Below are 16,533 nucleotides of genomic sequence, written 5' to 3' on the forward strand. Positions count from 1 at the left end.
AGTTTGAGATTTCTAGATACAACGATCTCAAAATGAAATCATAAAATTACTAAAAGAAAATACAAGTGAATATTTCTAATGTGAGGGGAGAGAAGGCGAATACCAAAGACAGAAGCCAGAAAATAAGTGGTTTTGATGGTTTGAAAATCAAATACTTTTGATAAAGGACCTGTACAGAGAAATCTTAAAACTTCACCACAAAGATAAACTTTACAAAACTGGCAAAAAATCAATCTAAAGAGACATTTCATTGCATAAGACAGGCAAATACGCATATGAAAAGACGCTCTACATCCTATGTCATTGGAAAATTGCAAATTACATCAATGAGATACCCCTATACACCCATTAGGAGGGTTTAAATCCAAAACACACTACTGAATGCTGGAGAATATATGGAGAGGCAGGAAATCTCATTTATTGCTGGCAGGAAGGCAAGATGGTATGGCCACACTGGAAGGGAGACAGTTTGGCAGTTTCTTATAAAACTAAAGTCTAGCCATAGAGTCCAGCAACTGAGCAATTGAGGTTATTTGCCCAAATGAGTTGAACACTTAAGTCCACACAAAAACTGGCACAAGAATATTTATAGCAGCTTTATTTTTTTTAAATATTATATTTATTTATTTGAGAGCGAGCGAGAGAGAACGCAAGAGCACGTGCACGAGTGGAGGGGGGCAGAGAGAGAGGGGGGCAGCAGACTGGCCCCTGAGCTGGGAGCCTGACTCCACTCCACTCCGGGCAGGGCTCGATCCCAGGACCCTGGGATCTTGACCTAAGCCAAAGGCAGATGCTTTACCGTCTGAGCCACCCAGGTGCCCAATAGCAGCTTTATTTGTAATTGCAAAACAAAAAATCGGAAGCAACAAAGATATCTTTCAACAGGTGAATGGATACACAAACTGCAGTGTATCCACACGATACAGTGTAATTCAGCAATAAAAAGAAATGAGCTATCTAACTATGAGAGGACAAGAAGGAACTTTAAATGCAGGTTGCTAAGTGAAGAGAAGCTGGTGGGGACAAGCCACACGTGGTAAGATTCCAGCTATGTAACATGATCAAGAAGGTACAATCAGAAAGACAGTAGAAAGATTGGTGGTTACCAGGACTCTGGGGCAATGAGCACAGAGGATTTTTATGACAGTGTAACTACTCTGTATGATTATAATTTTGGACACACGTCATTATACATTTGTCAAAACTCTTGGAATGTATAGCACCAAGAGTGAAACCTAACATACACTACGGGCTTTATTTAACAATATTGTGTCAATATTCATTCATCGATTGTAACAAATGTTAACACTCTAATGCAAGATATTTACAGTAGCAGAAACTGTGTGGAGGGAAGGGGAACGGAGAGGTGGTAAATGGGAATTCCCTATACTTGCTATGTAATTTTCCTTAAGCCTGCAAGTGCTCTAAAAAAATAGCCTAGTTAATTTTTTAAAAGATTTTATTTATTTGAGAGAGAGCGATAGTGAGAGAGAGCATGAGCAGGGGGAGGGGCAGAGAGGGAAGCAGACTCCCCGCTGAGCAGGGAGCCGATGCAGGACTTGATCCCAGGACCCTGGGATCATGACCTGAGCCAAAGGCAGACACTTAACCGACTGAGCCACCCAGGCATCCCAGAAGTAGTCTAGTTAAAATGAAATATTTTAGTTCAACCAAAAGACATAAACAAATAAACAAAAAAAGACCATAAACAAATTTGGGAGAAATTTGGGAAAAATATCTGCAGCATATATCACAAGCAACTAGATAACTTTTTTCATTATCTTAAAAAAACAAACAAAAAAACTCAAAAAAACTCTAATGGATCAAAATAAAAAAACCAAAAAGTGAACAATTCACTAAAGAAATAAAAAAATGTTCAACTTCATTATCAGAAACACAAATTAGGGGCGCCTGGGTGGCACAGCGGTTAAGCGTCTGCCTTCGGCTCAGGGCGTGATCCTGGCGTTATGGGATCGAGCCCCACATCAGGCTCCTCCGCTATGAGCCTGCTTCTTCCTCTCCCACTCCCCCTGCTTGTGTTCCCTCTCTCGCTGGCTGTCTCTATCTCTGTCAAATAAATAAATAAAATCTTAAAAAAAAAAAAAAAAAGAAACACAAATTAAAACAGTGATATAACTTAATCTTTCAAATGTGTAAGAGGATTAATAATTAGTACTGCTAATATTAGTATTAATAATGAGGTACAGAAATATTGGCATACAGCCTGTTGGTAAGGGTGTGACTACTACAGTCTTTCTGGATTGATCCAGCAAAATGCTTCCTAATTTTTTAAAATGTTCCTACCCTTTGACTAACTCATTCGCCTTTTGGGATTTATACTAAGGCAAATAGCATGGGTATTGGTAAACATTCCCTATGTTTTCTTTAACGTTCTTAAAGTGGCCAAAAAATGGGGGAGGGCATGCAGTTAGTCCAAATGATCAGCCAGACGATTAAAATAAATTATTTTGCCAAATTGATACGCAGGCATTCTATGTTTGCTTGTTTGTTTGTTTGTTTTAAGATTTTATTTATTTATTTGACAGAGAGAGAGACAGCCAGCGAGAGAGGGAACACAAGCAGGGGGAGTGGGAGAGGAAGAAGCAGGCTCCCAGCGGAGTAGCCTGATGCGGGGCTCGATCCCAGAACTCTAGGATCATGACCTGAGCTAAAGGCAGACGCTTAACGACTGAGCCACCCAGGCGCCCCGGCATTCTATGTTTTAAAAATGACAATACAGGGGCGCCTGGGTGGCCCAGTCGGTTGAGTGTCTGGACTCTTGGTTTTGGCTCAGGTCAGGATCTTGAGATCCTGCGATTGAGCCCCGTGTCAGGCTCGGAGCTCAGCATGGAGTCTGCTCGAGATTCTCTCTCCCTCTGCCCCTCCCCCCACTCACACAGACTCTCTCTGGGATAAATGAATACATCTTTTAAAAAAGTAAAAAATAAATAAAAATGACAATACAAAAGGAATCATGTTGCCACATACAGTTACCTTTAAAAGAAAACAGAACAAGAGGCCAAAGAACAGTCTCAACACTGTGGTTCCATTTTTGTTAGAAACAAAGAATCAAATACAGAGATTGAGACTGCTACAGACAGCAGGAAAACAGACACCAAAATGTTAGCTTGGTTATCTCTGAGTGGTAGCATTACGGGAAATTTTTATTCTTTTTGTGCTTTTCCCGATTTTTTCCAAATTTTCTATGGTATGATCATTTATTAGTTTTAAAACTAGAAGAACAGGGGCACCTGGGTGGCTCAGTCAGTTAAACATCCGATTCTTGATTTTGGCTTGCGTTGTGATCTCAGGGTCGTGAGATCTATCCCAGTGATGGGCTCCAAGCTGGCTATGGCACCTGGTTAAGATTCTCTCCCTGTGCCCCTCTCCCTCTGCCCCTCGCCCACCCAAAATAAACCTAGAAGAACAAGAAAACATTTTTACCTTCTTTTGCTAATAGAAGAAATGCCATTTTTATAATGCACGCTGTGTTTGCCTAGGGAATGTTCTGTGCTATGCTGTGTTCGATAGATTATGTTGACTTATCGAAGTTGGTGTGTGCAGTAAAATGTATCCAGGTCATCACATAGCCTCTGCTAGTTAATGCTCTATTATCTTTGTGCGTACTTAATTGCTTAGCCTAGGTTGGCACTCTTCTACCTCCCTTTTCCTCCACCTGCACCCATCCCCCACTGACCTACCCACTTTCCTAGCAAAGATTGCTCCGCTCCACTCAAGCCAATCCCTTCACTCTCTACTCCTGCTGAGCCATTCCCTGCTAGAGCCCTTTGGTGCCCCAGGCAACCCTCTGTTCAATCTATGAATGCCCCATCCTTGCAGTCCAATCTTAACCAACTCTAAGAAGCCATTCCTTACTAACTCCTAATAATGATTAAAAAAAAAAAAAAGTTGGTTTTTTTTTTTTTTGGTTTTTTGGTTTTTTTTTTTTTTTTTACCTTCAGATGCACAGAATTGGGAGTAAGCACATTCTTGTTTCTTAATCAACTATCATCCCTGGCTCACACAGGACCCTGTTTTTATTTTAATGATTACCTCATATTTTAAAATAATGCCATAGGGGCACCTGGATGGCTCAGTTGGTTAAGCATCTCCCTTCGGCTCAGGTCATGATCCTGGGGTCCTGGGATTGAGCCCCATGTCACCCCTGCTCAGCAGGGAGCCTGCTTCTCCCTCTCCTCCCTGCTCATGCTCTCTCGTGCTATCTCTCTCTCTCTCAAATAAACAAATCAAATCTTAAAAATAAAATAATGGTATAAATACCCATGAATCAGCCCCTCTCCCTTTAGAACAAGGGTTGGCAAACCCTCTCTTTAAAGAGCCAGGTCGGAAATATTTTCAGCTTTGTGGGCTGTATGTTTTCTGTCACGTCTTTAACTCTGGCATCACAGAGAAAAAGCATCCATAGACACTATGTAGGCAAATGAGCATGCTGTGTTCCAATAAAACTTTATTTATGGACCTTGAGATTTGGATTTCATGCAATTGCCATGTGTCACAACATATTCTTCTTCTGATTCTTTTTTTCAACCATTTAAAAATGTAAAAACCACTCTGAGTTCGTGGGCCATTCAGAAAAGGGCAGTGGGCCAGATTTGACAGCTTGCCAACCCCTAATTGAGAATATTGCTAATAACTCATACTGTGATTCCCAGACCAGCAGCATTAACACCATCTGGGAACTTATTAGAGATGGAAATTCTGGGACCAACCACAGACCTACCGAAACAAAAATTCTTAGGTCAACATCTGTGTTTTAACAAGTCTTCTGGATGATTCCAATGCATGCTGAAGTTTGAGGACAGCTGATTTACATCTCTCTCTGTGTTCCTTCTCAACTCATACTTCAGTGTCTTTTCCAGCAGCTAAATCACTATCCTCAAGTTTAGGGGTTTTAGTTTTTAAACTTTAGAAAAAAGTGTTTCATTTTCATTGCTATAGAGTTTTTTGCTGTATGAATGAGCCATAATTTATCTATCCATTCTCCTAACAATGACCATTTTGGTTGCTTTTGATCTGGGGCTATACTATAAAAAGCGTAGCTATGAATGTTCTTGCACACATCTTTTGCTGCATATGTGCTCAAATTCCTCTTGGAGATATATTTAGAAGCAGAATTATTGGGTTTAAGGTATTCTAATGATCAACATTGCAAGATAATAAATATGTTTCAAAGTTGTTGTGATGATCGATACTCCCTTCAACAAGGCCATTTTCTAACATTTGGCATTTGTTAGATGCCTACTTTTTAACAAGTGGATAGGTATAAAGTGGTGCCTCACCCTGGCCTTGGACATTCATTTCTTAGATTATTAATGAGGTTAAATATCTCTGTATAAGTTTATTGGCCACATGTGTTCCCTTGTCTATAAAGCATCCATTCAAGTATCCTTTCTTGTTTTTTCTTCTGTATTGTTCTTATTTATTTGTAGGTGTTCTTTATATATTTAGGCTACTCCGATTACCACTTCTTATTCTTCTCTCTCTTAAGACTTTTACTTAGCCAGTCCATTATGTCTTGCTTGGTGATTTGTGGCTTTTGTTTCTACGTACTGAAGCTACCACCCCAACTCAGCTACTTGAAAAGGGCCCCAGCCACCTACTTCTCTTGCATTCAAAAAGCACCAAGATGGGTACCTAGCTGGCTCAGTCAGTTAAGCACCGGACTCTTGATTTCGGCTCAGGTCATGATCTCAGGGTTCTGAGATTGAGCCCCGTGTCAGGCTCCGTGCTCAGTGGGAAGTCTGCTTAAGATTCTCTCCCTCTCCCTCTGCCCCTCCCAACTGCTTGCACACACACCCTCTCTCTCAAAAAAAAGGGGGGGGACACCAAGAAAAGTAATAGGTAACCAGTATTTGCTCAGGAGATTCTCATTGATTATGGTCATTATTTCACTGCTTTATGATTTATATTGTATTTGTGTTTCGTTTCTACAAAAGTTCAAATCATGCAAGGATGTGTAATATATATAGTTAGGACACTATTGCTTTAAAGTTAAGAGCAAAATTAATAGTTAAAAGAGAAGTTGCCATTTTTTAAAAGTCTGCAGGGGCACCTGGGTGGCTCAGTTAGTTAAGCATCAACTCTTGATTTCAGCTCAGGTTATTATCTCAGGATCGTGAGATCGAGCCCTGAATCAGGCTCCGTGCATTGTCAGGGAGTCTGCTTGATATTCCCTCCCTCTGCTCCTCCCCCTGGCTCCCATGCACATGCTCTCTCTCAAATAAATCTTTAAAAAAATAATAAAAGTCTGCAAATCTTAAAAGCCCATTATTTACTCTCTTAAGATTTTACTTATTTGAGAGAGAGAGTGAGAGCAAGAGAGATCGCAAGTGGGGGGAGGGGCAGAGGCAGAGGGAGAAGCAGACTCCCCGCTGAGCAGGGAGCCCAATGTGGGACTGGATCCTAGGACCCTGGGATCATGACATGAGCCGAAGGCAGACTCTTAACCAACTGAGTCACCCAGGTGCCCCAGACCATATTCATTCTTTAAAGCATCATGCCACTTCTTCTTCCAAAACTTATAACAACCTCAACACCCAGCTCTACAAGGCTCTAGTATTTTGACCTTTCAGTCCACTTTTGACTTTAAACAATTAAAACGATAGCAACACCAGAAAAAAAAAATGCTGTTACATGAACATGGTTTAGATTCTCGGGCTTAGAATTCATTGAGCAAGCCACAAGAGAGAAATGGAAAGAACAGCACATGGGATAAAGAAGCAAAAGAGCTTGTCACCTGACCTCTGAGAGTAAGAGCGTGGCTTAGGTGGGAAAGGCTGGAAGGGAAGGGGTTTGTGTCTTGTTTTGTTCTGTATTTTTTAAATGGCTCAACCAAGAGTTATAATAACCAGGAAACATTCGTTTCTCTTTCTCTTAAAGATCCAGTAATTAAAAATCTCCTTATTTTAATCATCTGTCAAAATGCAGTTGTGATGAATGCCACCTGCGTGTCACACTGGTTGAGAGCCTGTGCGAGATACAAAAATGTGTCAAATATAACCCTGATTTCCAGAAGCTGACAATCTAGTCAGGATTTGCATGGAATTACTGAACTAACTGCATGTATTTATTCCCTTCACACACACACACACATACACACACACAAGTTTACTGCTTAGCATTCTGAAAGAAGCATTATCCATACGCTCTGAGGGTACAAAGAAAAAGACAAGCCAGATCCTGACCCACATTACTCTTGATCTAATGGGGGGGCATGATTAGGATGTAGTTAAGTCAAGAGCTTGAATGGAGGGGTGCCCGGGATGCGGTGGAAGCATGAGGAAAAGGGAATCAGGGGAAGCTTCCTGGAGGAGGGGGCAGTGAGTGGAGAAATATAGGAATTAACCGATCGGGTAGACCTCATCGCAGGATGTGCAAAGTGCACGTGCAAGAGCCTGCGGGAGAGGAGAAGAGGAAGGTGGAGGAAGGGACAGAGGGGATGCCAAAGCCTCCTTCCAACTCTGAAGAACTGCCGAAAGCCCCAAGAGTTTGGCAGGAGATGCACTGTTGTAGAGACAGAGTACAGAGTTCGGACTTGGTCCTCAGGGTTACGGGAAGCCACGGAGAGGTTTTAGAGAGGACAGGGATATGGCCATTGGATTTTGCTACAGAAAGATTTCCTGTGCCTCAGTGTGGGAGGTGGAACTGAGGGGGCAAGAGGGAAGGGGGCATAACCAAGTGAGGGAGGCTGAGGTGGGGCTGATGGTGGTGTGAGCTAGACAGGGCTGGGGGCACGGGGAGGAGGGGATGGAGATAATAAGGAGGAGGCTAACTGGATGGAGGAGGTGCTTTATGGAACAGGGCATGGAGGGTCACTCTGGACTGTTCCTTATCTAAAGAAAGACAAATGGAACTTTTCTTGCCTAGACAAGTGCCATCTTGAGATCCTCCAGCCAAAGCCTCCAAGCCCAGGCTTCTGAGGCCTCCAACTCCCAAAAAGACAGGTATCATTTCGGGGATCCCTGCATGGGCCAAGGCTGTCTCAAGCCCGGTTCCTCCTGAGCCACCAAGCTTAAGCTACAGAGCCCCCGGCTCGCCAGGCTGAGTTCGGGAGGCTGGAGTTCCCAGATACGGACTTCCTACCTTCTTCCACCATCTGCCAGTGCAGACCGAGCATACTTTTTCCAAGACTTCACATAACATGTCAGCGGAATAAAATACGTTGACATGGTAAACCCTCACTGCAGGCAGAGAAAACACTGGACAACTTTCTAAGCTGAGTGACTCACACGATTTGAAGGACACACTCTACGGACCTATAAGCAGTAAGGCATTTACATATTTCCTCGAGGGTCCTAGTGTTCACACGTGAGTCCAGTTTTATACAGCAGATGTTGACAGACGGGACTCCACGTCCTCATCCAACGACTCGCAGCTAAAGAATAGGAAAAAAACAAACACACAAAACGCACACAAACCACCCCACAGAAAACCACCACCAACCCAAAACCCTCATTCGCGGGAACTGGGGTAATTCACATAGGCCTGCTAAAACATCCAGAATGTTGCATCATCCACATGCAATGGGAGAGGAAAGGACAGAATGCAAGAGAGAGAGCAGGGGCTGCAGGCTGGGAGGCTGGCAATGAATACCCAGGAGGGTTCTAAATCCCGAACACTGGGCACACGGCATTGTACAGAGCAATAGCAGACAGGCCTGTGTTCAGGAAGGTGTAGGACGCAAGGCTGGGAGGCCAGCAGCGCTGCCCTCAAAATAGCAGCTCAATGCTGACAGTGGGTCCTTGGCAGCTCCTCTGTGTACCCTTTGACCTTAACCCAGGGCCCCCATAATAGGAAGCCCATTGCATTGGAAAGGAAGACGGCTCACCTGTTTTGGGAAGAGGGTAACTAATATTAAATAAATCTTCCAGGAAAGAGAAGATGGGACCTGTGATGTTCAAAGCAAAGTCTGCGTTTCCGTTGGCGATGGCGTCTTTCCGGGCCCAGATGCGTATCTAAATCAAAACAATGAAGTGGCGATTAGGAAAAGCAGTAGTGACTTTGGCGAAGGGCAGCCTGCGTCCTCCAATTCCCTGATGCTCTAGAGTCCAAGCCTGACCTTTTCAGAAGAAGCTATGGAATAGAATGCTGGCAGGTGACCCCTTGAACAACATGGGGCTATAGGGGTGCCGACTCTGTGCAGTCAAAAATCCACAGATCACTTTTGGGTCCCCAAAATCTTCACTGCTCATAGGCTGTTATTGACCAGAAGCCTTCCCGATCATGTGAACAGTCACTTAATACATATTTTGTCTATTATATACTATTTCTTATAATAAAGTAAGCTAGAAAAAAGAAGATACTATTAAGGAAATCATAAGGAAGGGAAAATACATTTACAGTGTCGAACTATACAGAAAATCCGTGTGTTAGTGGACCCGCTGGGTTCACATCTGCGTTGTTCAAGGGTCAACTGGAAATGTGTACATGTCCTGGAGAAAATCCAGGAGGCTGTTTGCTAAGATGTGAGCAGTGATTCTCTGGAAAGGGCGTTATTTCAATGTTGTACAGTAACACGTGCAACTTTTGGAATTTGGAAATAATCCTTGGACTAGTATCTACCCCCACAGAAAATGTAGACTCTGCCTTCAAGGAAAAGGGCACCTCGGACCCTTGCTTGCCCCCTTTTTAGGACATATTTCCAATGTTCCCAAACATTGTGCGATTAGCAGGGTGACACAGTGTAGTACGGATTAGCCACGTTCGCAGCGTGCAAATTTAAAACAGTTTCTTCATCTTTATTAATGCTAAGGTTATTAACGGTGCCATCTTGTTTTCAAAATTTTAAATAAGGTTAATTCCCTTCATTAAAAAAAGTTCATCAACAGTTGTGATTTTACAGTTGTTGAACAAATGAATTCCGTCTCTGTTTATGACACTTCCTCTTTAGCAGGGAAAAAGAAATCCCTGCCATGCTTTGTTAGTTTAATGTGACCGAGCTATTGTTTGGGCCCTTGGGAGTTGATTTGGGCGACCTTCATGGTAACTTTGCTCCTGTTTGACAATTCATTATTATTTTAATATAGAATCACTTTATATCCCACAGCAATAGCATCGGAGCACGTTTTTACTGGGGTGCCTAGCATTAATGCCGAAGAATGTGCGTGAACCCCAGTAACCCTGGAAGGAAAGTTAGAAATGAGGGAATTAAGATAATTGTCCTGATGTGAACACCGGCGATTTGAGGTCGCATTCTCTGCAGAACACTGGAGCAAATGCTAGGAAAAGGGAAATCAGAACAATGATATTTGCAGACTGCTGCACTCCAGCAACATGTTCACCTTGCTCTGCTTGTATTTCTGCTGGAAAATTTGTCTTGAATTATGTGAACTTGGAATTACGTGAGGTCTTCAGGAATGTTCCCCTCTCACAGAATGCAACCACCTGCTTCTGGGGCCTCCCACCTCATGCTTTTCGGCCTCCCCCACACCGCACTCTCCCCACCCCCCACCTCCAGCTCCAGGCAACGCAGATTGTTGCGCCCAAGCCCACACCGCTCAGTGGAAAGAACATTCTCACATTCAAGATGGATGCATTTTCACTGGAACATCTGGGGAAATAACTGAACCTTTGTAGGTTCGACTTCCAGTGTCAAATCTCCTCCCCTAAACTACCATCCTATAAGCCAAGGGGGAGGCAAGTGATGGAGACTTCTAGCTGTGTGGGAGGGGGGCCAACACCACACAGTGAGGAATACGTGGGAAACGTAGCCATAAAATTCCTTCAAAACCACACCTAGCCCCTCAGTGTGATCTTGGGGTCCTCCCTGCACCCAGTAGACCTCAACATCTAAAAGAGGAAAGTCTTTACACGTGCCAGTGTGCACTAAGTTCTACTCAAAAGCTGTTATGTCCAACCTTAGGTCCGTGTCTCCATATTTATCCTCACGTCAAAGAACAACCAACTGCCTTTTCAATCTCACTCAATTTTTATCTCTTCCTTGACAAGCCATTGTTTGTATAATCTGGACCCTCTTCCAAGAGTACATTCTGGTTCCCCTGTAGGATAGATGGTGGACTCCTTCCCTTTGGAGAGAACTGAGCCAGAGCCAAAGGCAGCATTCCACTGATAAACTCATCCCAAATTTCAAGTTCCTGGCGAAGAACGTGCCTTTCTTAGGCTTCTTCCGTTTCCTCTTTGCTTCAATGGCAGCTGGTTTTCTTTTCGGGGCTATCCTTCACCAAGAAAGAGACTGGCCCCCTTTTCTCAGAGGTTGCTGAAGAGCAGCCCCGAGAACAACAAGGCCCTGGAGCTGTGGGAGCTGACGCGCCACCTTGGGTCGCTCCTTCATGCCAGGCCCCAAGCCCGTGCTTCCACGTCCTGCCCGAGGAGATTTCTCAGGAGGTGTCGTGAATGTTTCACTTGGCCTGTGATCCATCTGTGACTCTCAAGGACCCACCAGCGACTCTCTGGGAAGTGAAGCAAGGTTGCTGCCAAGAGCTGAGGACGAGAAGCTGAGGTTTGCGTGGACACTGAAAGGTTCATTCAGGCTTCAGAAGAGTAGCTCTGAGTGATTCTCCCCCTGGCGATAGGCTTGTCCCCTCCACGGCCTCCTGATCTGCACAAGTCCATGGTCCAAGCCTGGAGGACACTGGGGCCCCAGGAGAGCGTCTCTGTCGGCTGCGGGGGCCTGATTTTCCTCAGCTCTGGGAGGTTGATGTGGTGAGAAAGGCTGCGGCCGGCAGAATGGGCCTAACTCCCCTCCGTGCTCCAGTGTGGGGTGTGGGCCAGGGGTAAAGGGCTGCCGCAGTCACCTGGATACTTTCCACGACGGTGACTATGGACGGAGGGCACAACTGGGTGAAAACCAGGTGTTTGAGGACAGAGCCCCTCCTTCACCCAAACTCTGGGGGAGCGCTGTGTGTCTCCGAGTGAAGCAAGCTAGCCGCCCCGCTTCTGGATGGGGTGATCCTTTTTTTGGGGGGGGGACTTTATTTATATATTTGGGAGAGAGAGAGAGAACGACAGCACAAGCAGGGGGGAGGGGCAGAGGGAGAGGGAGAAGCCGACTCCCTGCTGAGTAGGGAGCCCAATGCGGGACTCTATTCCAGGACCCTGGGATCATGACCTGAGACGAAGGCAGATGCTTAACTGACTGAGCCCCTCACGTGCCCCCCACACTAAGAGTTTCAACAGGGCTTAGAAACAGTCAGGGGGCCACCAGGAGGTGACATGGGAGACGGAGGCGTAGCCCCCAGATGCGGAAAGAACGGATGAACCACCCACGGCCAGTACGAAGGCACCCTTACCTCAACCGTCTTCCTCACTCACCTCCTTGCCCCTTTCGGTTTGGTCCACATGGGCATAGTCACATACGGCCAAGGCCACTAAGTAAGTCGGCATGTGGGGCGTCGTGGAAAAGGTGGTGACGGTCCATATGCTTCCATTCGCGTCTCTCCTTGCAGACTGACCTGCAGAAATCGATTTCAGGCCAAGTCACTGTAAAGCGAAGCAGTAACAGCCACCTCTGAAACGATGTGTCAGGCACTTGTCACCCCACAACTTCCTCCCAGCCAGTCCCCAGAGTCTAGCCAGCCGTTTGGATTCCTCCACCCCAGGCTCATCAAAACCATATGAAGTGAAGTAAGTCAGAAAAAGACGAATACCATATGATTTCACTGATGTGTGAAATTTAAAAGGCAAAACACATGAGCCAGCTAAACAACAAACAAAAAAACTGGAAACAGACTCATAAATACAGAGAATAAAATGGCAGTTGCCAGTGGGGACGGGGCTGGGGAGGTGGGCGGAAGGGGTGAAGGAGATTAACAGCTACGAACTTCCAGTGATAAAATCAATGCCACGGAGGGGCGCCGGGGTGGCTCAGTCGATTGAGCCTCTCTGACTCTTGGTTTCGGCTCAGGTCAGGATCTCAGGGTTGTGAGATCGAACCCTGCCTCAGGGTCCGTGCTCAGCGTGGAGCCTGCTTAAGATTCTCCCTCTCCCTCTGCCTCTGCCCCTCCCCCTGCTACCATGCTCTCTTCTCTCTCTCTCTCAAAATAAATAATCTTAAAAAAAAAAATCAGTGCCACGGGGATACAACGTACAGCATAGAGAAGACTGTCATTAAGAGTCCTAACTTTGGTGGCAGACGGTGACTACAGGTATCACGGCAAACAGTGCATAATGTTACATAATTGTCAAATCACTATGACATACCTCTTGTATGTCCGCTATCCTTCAATTAAAAACAACTAGCCGACATTAGGAAGATCTAAGGACAGCATCTTTGCTCTGAATCAGTATCCTGAATAATATTGACGGAGGACCAAATCCACGCGCACAGTGAGGTCCACGACCCACCTCTTCTCTTTTCTGTCACTTCTGTTTTCTAGACCGTCCAGCTCTCACAACACTTCATCTAGACCCTCCCAGGCCCACAGGAGGTCAAGGAAGGGCAATGTGGCCACTGTTAGGTATTGACAGTCTTCAGTGGAGGCAGGCTGGGTCTTTAAAGCCGAGGGCTGGGTATCTGGTATGAATCGGGCTGGCACACATAAACAGGGAATGGTGGGGACCCCAGCAGGCTGGGGGGTCGGGAGGCATCTGCAGGGACAGCCTCTCACGAGCTGTAACTATTGCTGTCACGAAGGAGCAGCATGCCTGGTGTCCTTAGATCTTCTAAGTTTACAAGGAAGTAAAAATCTTGATTTTTATGAGAAATCTCTGGATTTTTAAAAGTTCAATCAGAAGAAAAAAAAAATCATGTGAGCCAAATGAAACACATCTGTGCACCAGATTCAGAGCAAGTCTGCTGGCTTGTTATCACTAATGATCAATAGTGAAGGCCAAACTAGCAAGGGGATAGGCTGCCAAGGAATAAGGACGACGTGGTGTCCCCTGCTTCCAATGCAAAAAGAATCGGGATTTACCACTTCTGAGATGCTGGTGCTGGGAAAGACCCCATGGGACTGCTCTCCCTAATTATAATTCTAGGCCAATACATGGCCTAGAAAGGCTATTGACATCAAAGCTATTACAGAGTTAAATATATATACATACACATATGTATCATTAATAGATACGTATATGAGGACAGGAAACATTACTTACCTAGTTTGGGCATATTGGAAAGGGCCACATAGCTTGGGTGATGAATAATTGTAATATTAAATGTTGCCTTTAGAGCCGGCTCATCGAAACAAGGAAACACACTCCTAGCAAATGTGGGTTCCATCTGAGACGCTACCAGGGCCCTGCAATACATTTTTGGGAAACATCTATTTATTTTTATTCCAAATTAGGGAAGACAAAAAAAAATATTGAGGGATGATGGCTTATAATTATATTCAGGAAGGAGTGAGAATATTTCCCCTCATCTTCCTTGCAGCCCTTCAGGTTAACACACACACATTTTAGTTCTCACCACACCTTGGGATTCTTGTAAGACCTAAAATACAAAAGACCTATTTAATTTTTGACCACAAAATACTATTTACTTCATGACATCATATGCCTTTCCAACCCTCTGCAAACAAAATAGGAACAAATATAGCAAATATGCAATGACAGGCTTTTGAGAACCAAGTTATTTTTTAAACTAGGTTTACTTTTTGGGGAATGAACTATTGCTCTCATTCGCCATCAAAGTGCAGGCAATGTCTGCTGGAGAATGTCTACATTTTTATGTTTTTCTCACATGGTCCCTCTTCTTCCTGGTTGAATACTTAGAAAAGGTTTTATCTAAGTACGTGCCAAACGAAAAAAAAAACAACATTCACTTATACGCGGGTAGATTTAGCAAATCCCTACTGCTCCTTCCCCCATCTCCATGGAAAAATACAAAAACCGACATTACCCACAGTGCACTGGTGATTTACGGGGAAAAGTTTAGGGACAAGAGTGCCCTGGGCAAACAATTTGTCAGGTTCATCCTCTGTAAACACGGGGCATCTGACAAGAGATGGGTCCTCGCTAACAACTTTGTTCTCAAAATAAACCTGTGCTTCTCATTCAGACTCAGTGACCTGGGACCCGGATTTGGGATGACGGGTGTGGATGCTAATTTTTTTTCCCCCTAAGGTCCTGAGACTTAGTGTCCCCGATGCATTTACCTTTGTTTCAGGCCCAGCTCTTAGGTAAGTAGCGGGGGAATTCAACAGGGTGTGAGAGAGAATGGCCCCTCCACTATCACCACCCACGTCCACCAGGATAAGGCCGCCCCTCATGGGAAAATTCACACGCAACAGTCAGCATGCTCAAAAGCCTCTCAAGGTCAGCCAACTAGATGTGTTCATAACCTTGATGTGACAAAACCGTAATTTTCAACAAGCCTGTTTTGCCCTATATGCTCCCTCCCACTTCACTTTGCCCTTGCTTGCACGGACTGGAAGGCGGCCCGTGAACTCTGACATCTGTGACCTCTGACCTCAGCCATTGTGGCTGCAAGACCCGCTCCATCTCCTGCTAGCTGAGCAATCCTGCACGGCAGGCCACACATTTCTGCTGAGCTTCCTATTCCCCACCTGGAAAGTAATGGCACTGTCAACCTTTAATTGCTGTTTGAACTTTTACTTTATCAGTAACTGAATTTATCAACAAACAACCTACGAATTCTCCTATATTCCTTTCCATCTCCCAGATTGCGCTCCATAAAGAGGAACCGTAAAAGAATTCCGGGAGGGATAAGTCACAGGGTAGGGGGTGCCAGGATGGAACGTCACCAATTACAGCTGCATTCAGACATGTCTCAGAGGTCACAGGTGACCACAAGCTGATTACAAACCATTATTGTATTTCTAATAAAGTTCAAACTACCGGAAGTTAGGGGTCACGTAGCTTCTCTTCGGTACCATTTATAATATTTGGCGAAAACATGGGTTCGTAGCGATTGAATAAGTATTTTCTCAGCTTTGGAAGTACTGTAAAATAAAGGTAGCTTGATCTAATGTAGATAAAAGAATATGAAGTATTTTTACAGCGTCTGTTGCCCTGGTATTTGTAGTATTGGTTGCTATCTTTAAAAGATAGGTGATGAAGGAGAGAAGAGTCAAACAATGGACAATACAGTGGAAAGAATGTTGAGCAGGGAGGGGCACCTGGGTGGCTCAGTCGGTTAAGCATCTGCCTTCAGCTCAGGTCATAATCCCAGGGTCCTGGGATCGAGTCCTGCATTGGGCTCCCTGCTCAGCGGGAAACCTGCTTCTCCCTCTGAATCATTTAGGGTTGGGAGAAACAGCCCCCTTGGAAGTTCATGCTTGGCCTCCACGAGGTTGCTGAGCCCTCTGAAATGGTAGGACATTTTGTACAAACGGTACTATATTAGCATGAAAAAGGATAATGGAGAGTGAAAAAGCACATTGAGTTTTATGAAACGTGCTTATACATTCGGAAAGCCATCCTGTGCCTATTGTTTTTGTAACAGAAACCATAGAAAGTAAAGCTTGGGGGGCGCCTGGGTGGCTCAGTCGGTGAAGCATCTGCCTTCGGCTCAGGTCATGATCCCAGGGTCCTGAGATCGAGTTCTGCATCGGGCTCCCTGCTCAGCGGGGAGTCTGCTTTTCCCTCTCTCTG

General features: G+C 44.8%; 1 protein-coding gene across 2 annotated transcripts in view; it reads right to left on the bottom strand.

The window, feature by feature from the left end:
- LVRN (laeverin) overlaps positions 1-16,533 on the bottom strand; it is a 72,729-nt gene that overhangs the window by 41,713 nt on the left and 14,483 nt on the right. For both annotated transcript variants that reach the window (XM_045794884.2, XM_045794883.2), the window contains exons 2-4: positions 14,074-14,216; positions 12,292-12,431; positions 8,849-8,975 (exon numbers count right to left, since the gene is read on the bottom strand). In XM_045794884.2, the coding sequence (XP_045650840.2) occupies positions 8,849-8,975; positions 12,292-12,431; positions 14,074-14,216 (410 nt within the window). The remainder of the gene's footprint in view (positions 1-8,848; positions 8,976-12,291; positions 12,432-14,073; positions 14,217-16,533) is intronic.

The sequence above is a fragment of the Ursus americanus genome, chromosome 5 (genome assembly GCF_024610735.1).
Source record: "Ursus americanus isolate L20-20 chromosome 5, mUrsAme1.1.p, whole genome shotgun sequence".
NCBI classification, from domain to species: domain Eukaryota; kingdom Metazoa; phylum Chordata; class Mammalia; order Carnivora; family Ursidae; genus Ursus; species Ursus americanus.